At 27.0% G+C, this 9241-nt stretch overlaps 1 protein-coding gene across 1 annotated transcript; it reads right to left on the bottom strand.

The window, feature by feature from the left end:
* Positions 1-485: 485 nt before the first annotated feature.
* LOC145840761 (spermatocyte protein spe-26-like) lies at positions 486-1865 on the bottom strand. Its single transcript, XM_082948089.1, has 2 exons — positions 747-1865; positions 486-596 (listed from the first exon to the last, which is right to left on the bottom strand). The coding sequence occupies exons 1-2, from the start codon at positions 1863-1865 to the stop codon at positions 486-488; spliced, it is 1230 nt and encodes a 409-aa protein (XP_082804215.1).
* Positions 1866-9241: the final 7376 nt, after the last annotated feature.

Genomic DNA, 9241 nt, shown 5'->3' with positions numbered 1-9241 from the left:
CCGAGTCTTAAACATTGTTTTATCAATTTGCTAGTCTTTTTACTCATAGTAGTGTTTAGTGATAATTTGAAGCATTTTAAGTTTCTATATATGTACATTATATATACATAAACACAAAAAAAATTATATCTGAACTGTGTATTTTATTAATATTAATTAACAAAAATTTTATCTAAAATTAAATAATCTATCAAAAAACATGAATATTTGTATAAACATTCTTTAAACACATTTATTTAGATAAATTATAAGTTTCACATTAAGATCACGCTAAAAACTAACATGAAGTGCTACAAAACTTTAATTATATTTTTAATTTTTATATCTCAAAAACTTTCAAAATAAAGTTTATTAATTTTTAGCATATTTTTTTCTAAGTCTATTCAGTACGTATAAAAAATATCAAGCAATTAAGAGCAATAATTGAAAAAAACAGTGTCTTTGGTATTTTTTTGCTGAATATTATTAGTATTTTACCTAAAAAATTAGACTGGTATTTTAACACAAGAAAACAACTTTTTCTCCTTTGTTGCTTCACATGTTTTTACTGACCATTCATCGTTTTCAAAGTCGTAGGTTATGAGCTTACTGTTTTTCTGAAAAACAAAAATTATATTGCCAATTTTAATAACTTCAGAAGGGTCTTTTAATTTAAATTCAGAAGCTAGTGTAGGTTGTTTTAGCAGAGTAAACTTATTAGTAGTTGAATCCAAAAATTCACAACTGGATTCATAAAGTCCACCAACTACAAACATTTTGTTTTTAATTCCAATCGATTTGTGACAATCTCTTTCATTAATCATGTTTGGCATTTTTTCCCAGGTATCTCCAACATGGTCATATGCTTCAACAGTGTTTAAACTATCACCATTACTATATCCACCAGAAACAACAATTCTTCCTTCAAATACAGAACAAGCTGAATCAATTTTTGAGTTCTTCATACTTGTTATTTCTTTCCATTTAAGACTTTTTGTATTAAACTTAAAACAAGTAGCTGTATCGTGACCATCTATAACATGACTTATATGGCCGGCCATGATATAAACATCATCCATAAAAGAACAAGCAGAAAAAAATTTACGATCATCAACCATGTTAGATACAAACTTCCAAGTGTTGGTTACAAAGGAATATTTTTCAACTGATTTTCTTTGTTTCTCAGAGCCAGTTATACCACCAAACACGTAAATTTCACCTTTAATACAAACTGCTTCAAAATAGCTTCTGGCTTCTTTCATGTTTGGCAATCTATTCACTTCACTAAAACTGTTTGCATTAAACAATATAACATCATTGGAATTTTTACTTAGGCTAACGTTATTACCCCCACAAACTAATATATCAAAACTAGATTGGTTGCAGTATCTGGTTGAGTTTAATTGTTGTTTATTGTTTAAAACAGTTTCAATAATGTTACTACAATCAGGATACTTTGTTGATACACTGTCTAAAATTTGTTTTAAAGCAGGAACTGATAAAAGCGAAAGTCTAACCTTATACAAAAGATTTTTTGCGTATTTGGTACGTTCAGTTACGTCATAACACAACCAGCTATCTGCTGCATTGAATACTTGTAGTTCTGAATCAATGTTTAAACCACTGCGTGAAAGTATCTCTCTAACATATACAAAGTCTAACTCCAAAAAATTTTCGGAATCAGCAATCATTGGAAAACATCGCTCAATAATGTTCATGGAAGCTTTAAATGAATTTGATAGGTTGAAAATTTTTGATGAGTTATGTACAACCAAACAATTATTTGTATAAGTTTTGGACATCATAGTTTCATTTATATTAACTTCGATTTCGTTTGGTAAAATCTTGTTAAATTTCATTGACGTCAAAATCTCGTTCTCGCCCATAGTGAAGTTTTCTGAAAATTACAACTTAAATATCTACAATACATTATTATACTATTCAAACATAAAAACTTATATCAAGCTCTCTAGCTTTATCAGTTTTTTCAAGGATTTTTGAACTAGGCAACATCACCCCTTATTTGTTATTAGGCGAAGTGACTTGAAAAGAGGCAAAAAAAGTTAAGAAATTTTATAACAAAATTTAGTTAACTGAGAAAGGCATCGATTATTTTAAGACTCTTTGTGTTTCAGTTTATAATAAAAAATAGTTTTAGATAACTTAGTGAGTCTTACTCTGTTGTTTAAAAAAACATCATAAAATTATTTTGTTTTAAAAAAATTAAAGCTAAAAATAATTTAATTCTAGAAAATAATTACGACTTTTAACTACTATTTAAATATTCTAAAACATTTATACAACTACAATGTTTGTAAAAGAATATGCTTATTTTTTATCTAGATCATTAATACTATACAGTTTACAAAACAAGTACATCTAACTAAAACCTAGATTTCCAACTTCTTTCATTTTATCTAACATTTTTCGACCAAATTTTTCAAAAGTATTTCTTTTATTCAATATACCAAATTTATGGCAGTTTTGGTTCTCTAGTTTTTTTTGAGAGTCGAATACATTTTGTCTGATATATTCAATTGCCATTTCATTTTGTTCTTTCATGCATTTTGTTGTTTCTTTAGTTTGTTTTTTCGTTTGTTGTAAGAGGCTTCGTGGCATTTTTAAGGTTTAGAAGTTTTAAAATATCTATAAGTTTGAAAAAAACCATAAACAAGATTAATATGAATAAATACACTAAATGTATGTAAAGTCAAAGTCAGGTTTTCAATAGTTCCTTCAGGTTTTTCAAATATTCAATTTTTGGGTCTACTTTCAATTTAAAACAAAGTTAATAAACTATTTTAAAACATAGATAAGAAACTATGTTATAAAGTATAAAAACATTGAAAATATATTGTAAAACTACTTTAAATGAGTTGATGATGACAAAAAAGTTAATTTATATGTAAGATTTTTTTTGTCAAATTTAAAGTTTACTACTGAACATGTTAAAATTATTAAAAATTATTTTCAGGATTATTAGTGATTTTTTTAAAAACTCCAGGTTTTTTTCCAATTTTCTCAAACCTCAGGTTTTTTAGTCAAATTTGTCAAACTTTATGTTTTTAAATACTTTTAGGTTTTTGGCAATTCTGATAAACGTTAATATTATATTTAAAAAGTCAAAATAACTAATTGAAGTTACTCATTGAGAGTCAATGACATATTTTACGTTTTAGGCTAAGCAAAACCTACTAAAGTTTTCAATTGATCGTTTAGTTTAAACTACTAGTGCTCTAAATGAGCTTCTTTATGAAAAAAGTACGAAAACAATATTTTTTTAATTACTTATTTTTATGGTGAAAACATTTTTTTATTTTACATGTAATTATATTTTATTCTACTTTTTATTTTTCAAAGTTTCTTACATTCCAGGTTCTTCCAGATTTTTTTAGCCTAAAGTTTTTAAAACCTGGTTTTTCCAGTATTTCAGACAACCGTGCTATAAATAAACAGAAGTTCTTACTAAACTAAAAAACAATCTCAAACGAATTTCTAGCATAACTAAATAAATTATGATGCTGCAATGGTTTGAAAAAAAATTGCAGTCTTATTTCAAAATTGTTCAATGTTATTTACTTAATTTCAACTGCAGTTAGTTAATCAAAGAAAACAAACTTACAAATATAATTTTTTTTTTAATATAAAAATAGTTTAAATTTTAGATTATATTTATTATTAAAAAAAAAACTTAGATAAATTTTTAAAAATGTATGAACAAAAATCAAGATTTATTTTATTATTGTCGTACACTTTTTTAACTAAAAGCAATAAAGCTAAAACAGAAAAAAATAACATATAAACTAGTAACAATAGTTCTTATTAACTGTTTATTACTATAAAATTGTAACCTACAGTAAGCACAAGAACAATTTTAAGTAAGTAAACAACAACATTTTTAAGTACAAATAAACAAATTAATACAATGTTTACTAAAAAAATTAATCAATCAGGTGTTTATGAAATATCTAACTTTATATCATTTTTTATACCACTTTCACAAGTTAATAAAATAGCTTAATGACTTATTTCAAGCCTAATACAAAATATTAATAAACACCAGCATACCTACTTCAAACAAAGTAAGTTATTCAAAACTTTCCTACAAGTCAAGCTATGTATGAAGTACCCAAACAAAAAATAAATGTCTTCAACTGCAGAATTCTTCCACACCAGTTATAAGTTCTGGTTGGTTGCACCTAAAAGACATTCAAACTTTTACATGTAAGCATTACTAACTTTGAACTTCTTCTTAGAGTTTTAGCAACGTTGTAACTATCAAATATTACAGAAATTTACCAAAATTTTTACACGCCTCATATTACTATATGAGGTAATTGCAATAAAATTAACATTGTTGCTAAGCTGGATAACATTTTTTTCCATGAGTTTTAAACTGTAAATCAGCAGCAGTTGATTAATGCTGCCTGAGCACTTGATTTCCAGTATGCACCTTGTCAAATGCATGACAATAGTTGCACCAAAGTTTGCTAAAACTTCACAGATTAAATGTTGAGCTAGATATATTACTGTGTTACGACACAATCAGAATGCTCAAAGTTTTCATACAAAAAATCTCAAGATTTTTGGAAAAAAAAAAAAAAACTTTTTTAAGAATTGAAAAATACTTTAGGATTACTAAGGACAGCTCTTTCGACATAAAGACTTTTGAAAGTTGTTGAAAGTTTAGTGTTGAGTAAATCTAGTAGTAGTATGTGTAGTTGCTATACTTTTAAAAGAATTCGCCAAACGATCACTTAAGCATGACACTTTTACCAAATAAAAATTAAACTTAAGAATGCAAAAAAATCAGAGATTTCAATACTGAATTTTAGACATCTATGTGAAAATAAAATTCTTTTGTATGTTACTTTTTATCGTAATTTTCTACTCCTTACTATATAAATCTAAACACTTATGAACTATTTGATTTGTTTTAAATTTGTTAGGTGTATATTGTTGAATCAATAGTTAAGTACATACTATTAATATTACATATAATAAATTGTTATTATTGAATGTTGAACTTCATTTCTTTAACTAAGGGTACAAAACTGATAAAGACCACAGCTAATGTTTTTACATTATAAATTACTAGTAAGAAAAATACTAATATTTTGTTAAAATGATGCTGCAAACAGTGACACAAAACTTTAATGTTAAAATAAAATCACTTGAAAGACGAAAATTTGTCTGAAGTAAAATTGAAATCGAAACCTTAAAACTTGAAATCCTTTTGTGAAAAGTTAATTTTTAATTATAGTTTTCTAGTGCTATTTTTTTGTACGGAAAAATGTAAATAAATGTTAGCTATAAAATCTTATTTAATATTTTAGATAGAAAATGATTTTTTTAAACATTTATAGTATAGTAAAAAGTTTGTTACCTTTTTAGACTAGTAAAAATTTATAACAGAGCTAAATTAAAAACAACAAAACTAGTTAAAACTTATAAGAAACTACTAAAATACAGTTTTTTTAAGGAAATAATTTTCACTAGGATTAACTCGAATTTTAATATATACTTAATACTTAAACACATTTATATGGATATGGCTTATGGAAAATAAAAATTACTTTTGAACTATTTCTCACTTTTATACTAACTTATTTATTTATACAACTTTTTATAATATCTAAATTTTCATAAATTTAAAAACTATTAAAAGATATATTTTCAAAGATATGTGTATTACACCGAAACAAAAACTAAGTAAACTACTTGATTAAAGTTTATGATAAGTTACAAAGATCAACCTTTGAGTTCATACATTTTTGAATGAATTTTAGACATTTTCATGAAAACTTAAACTTATATTAAACCACTATCATGTCATGCGTATAATAGTTTGTATTAATGTTTAATTATTTAAGTCTAAGACCAGTAGTAAAGGAGCAACAAAGGAGGTCATCAGGTCATAGTTTGAAACTTACATTCCATGTTCTTTATTTGCAAATGAAGGGCAAAAAAAAAGACATAGAAACTTCTAATAGTAGTTTGTCGAAAAGTGTTGTTGGAGAGAGTTATAGCTTTTCTTTATTCTAAGAGCTATTCTAAAGGGGGCCTTTTGAAAAAAAAAATAAAATTTAATTATTGACCATAGCATAGGCTTTATTTTTATTATTGAACTTCTAAAAATTTGGTTTTTTCTAAGGCTAAGCAAGACGTATTAAATTTATTTAACAAATCTAACAAAAATCAGTTTCTAACTTACAGACATTTTTAAATGAACTTTAAGTAGGTTTCAACTACTTCTGCTTAAATGTGTATTTTTTTATGAAAAATGATTATGAAAACAACTTTTTAAAACATTAAGTTTTTTTGTTCCAAATCAAAACATTTCTACTTTACATGTAAAAAATTGTTTAATTTCTCCAGGTTTTTTTCAAAGTTTCTCACATTTCAAGTTCCTTTAGGATTTTAGACAAAATTTTAAAATCAGTTTTTTTCAGAATTCCAAGTTTTGTGGCTACGCTGCTAATATTAAACAGATACTCTTTGTAGAATAATTAGACTATAGCTCATTTTAGTGTTTATGTTTATACTTTTTTCATTTCAGATTCTACATTGTTAATAAATTATTAAACTAATTTGACAAGGAATTATTCTTCATGTAAAATCTTATCAACAATCTGAAAAAGTAAAATGGTTGTAGTAAAGTGCCCAATCCTTGGATGCGAGTTCCAGACGCCAGATCTATCTAGTGATGTAGTGAGTAGCCTTCTCAACTCCACATCAGCAAGATTCTGGGTTATCCAATAATGGAGTAATGCCAAATGCACCTCAATTGATTCGACCAAGGGTTGACCGGGGGATCAGCCAAAAGACATGGCTTGCTTTCATTCGGATAGGGAGGCATCCAAGATTGGTTCTAATATAAGCAACCAAAATGCAAGCATACAGCTTTTTCAGTGTGCGCAGAATAAGCTTGGCGATCTTATGTTAGCAAGTGATCCTCGACTGATGGCCAAATCAGAAAGTTACGTTGCTAAACTGATGGAATCGATTGCAGTCATAAAAGTTGCTATTTGTGTATAGAGAGCAAAACTTATGAACCTACATCAGGACCATGATGAACCATTTAGGACGTTTGCTACACGTGTACGAAGCAAAGCAGAAACCTGCAATTTTACTACAGTCAGTGAGTGTGACTGTGGGATAAGCAATGTGACGAGTTACACATAAGAAGCAATAAAAGATGTGATGCTCGCTGGCGTTGGGGACGATGACATAAGAAGAGAAGTTCTCAGTACTAAAGATATCTTATCCAGGTCATCATTTGATATAATTTCCTTTATTGAATATAAAGAAATGGGACGACATGCGACTGAGAATTCGCGGACTATATCTGCAGTCTCTTCTTTTAACGTCAGAAGAAGGGACGTGTCAACATAGGAGATAGTCCCAACATGTTCCTTGCCAGAACTGTAAAAAGCTTTTCTATGCTTTCAACGAAAAAGGTAACCAAAATAAAAAGCCTTTCAGATATTGTTTATCTTGTTGGCGTAGTCGATCAAAAAGGGTTAATGCTTTTTAAATCCAAGCTGATCGTTCTGATTTTATGCAACAAGATACCCAAATAATGTCACTACACGCAAGTAAAAGAATCATGTTGAATAACACTATGTTCAGCAAGAAGATCTTGCGTAAAGCCAAAGCAACGACTTATCATCCTCGTGCATCAGTCAAGATTGCTAGACATGGCACAAACAAGTTCGCATGGGTAAGTGCTTTAGCTGATACTGGAGCACAGTCGAACCTTTGGGAGTGGAAAAACTTTCAGGAGGCTGAATTTTGTAAAAAGGATTTAATGCCTGTATCCGTCACAATTCGGATGGTAAGGTATTGGTAGACAAGGTATTGACTTACAGGAAACTTTCTTAGACTTACAAACTGACGTTGAACTTAAAGTAAACTTTTTCAATAAACGATTTGAAATCTTTTGGACTCAACAATATCTAAGGCAAAAGTATCCAATTATTGTAGAGAAATTTTGATTATTGTTTATAGCTTTCCTTTCTAGCTATTTGTTAAGAAAGCTTTCAATTTAGTTATCATAATATTGAGCAAAAGATATATTCTAAATATTTTTAAACAAGATGACTTGAGGATTTATTTGACTGATTTAGAACAAGATATAGAAAAACTTGCAGGCAGTTATTAAGCTCATCCTTCTGATTAGATTACACTTCAGTTGCAGACATTATTTTCTGTAAGGTCTTCAATTTTAATTGATTTTTTAAAATATTTTTTATTATGGCTGGTTTGTAACATATTTAAATAGTCTTTTTATAACAAAAATTTTATTAAGTTATTTATTCTACAACAAGTTTGCTGAATGCCTAATGGTTCTTGATTACGGTAGACTTCTTCTTGAGTTCGCTGTTTTTACCCAAAAAAAGAGTGCAAATTTATAATTTCTTAACTTTAACTTAAACAAAGTATATAACTAGCTAAGTTTTAATAAAACAAAAAAACTATTAAACTTAACAGCTTATATAGATCAATCTTTTTTAATGAATGTTTATTTTTGTTTTAGTTGATTTTAAATTAGTTCATAACATTATTGCATTATAACATAAAGTAATTTGCCATTTTGTAAAAAAAATTATAATTGAATATATTGATTTTTATGCATTAAAAAAGCTATTGATGAAACCACAATTCATGTGAGATAATCAACAAGTCGGTCAAACTTCCATAAGTTCGTACTCAAGAAAAAAAACTTTATATAATCATGGGGGACATTTTTTCCAAATTTTTGAGAAGGGGGCGATTTAGTAAATGAGTTTAATAAACCCTGGTCTAGAATAATGACATTAGTGTTTTAAAATTAATAATTATTTTTCATCTCTAAATATTATCCTATATTTTAAATTTATCTTACAGACAGGAAAAAAGTATCATCAAAAAAAATCTACATAGTTTTTACTAGGAGTACAATGATCAATGTAATCTAAAGTTTAGTTTTTATTTATGTTATAAAATACTAATAAGAAAAAAACAAATATTTAGTTAAATTTAGTCAGTAAGGGTTGATATTGTTTTTATTAATTTCGAAAGCACAAAACTTTAATCGTAACTTAAAATCAATATAAAGACAAAAATCTTTAAATATAAAGATACATTGAAACTTAAAATTCTTAATAAAAATTTTAAAATTTAGTCCTCGTTTGCCAGTGTTCTTTTAGATATAAAAATTGTAATTAAAAGTTATGTCCGGTTATTTTTAGGGGTTTACAATGCTGAAGGGTTTTGACGA

This window comes from Thalia democratica, chromosome 7 (assembly GCF_965202585.1).
Source record: "Thalia democratica chromosome 7, ktThaDemo2.hap1.1, whole genome shotgun sequence".
Classification (NCBI taxonomy): Eukaryota; Metazoa; Chordata; class Thaliacea; order Salpida; family Salpidae; genus Thalia; species Thalia democratica.
Note: the sequence above shows the minus strand (reverse complement) of the source record. Positions and strands in the feature narration are given on the sequence as shown.

Bases quoted from the DNA above. Each gene is read 5' to 3' on its own strand.
- LOC145840761 (XM_082948089.1), bottom strand. From the start codon at position 1,865: ATGGGCGAGAACGAGATTTTGACGTCAATGAAATTTAACAAGATTTTA. The intron at 597-746 runs GTTGGTGGACTT...TTTGTTTTTCAG, and splicing joins TTAAAAACAAAATGTTTGTA to AAAAACAGTAAGCTCATAAC.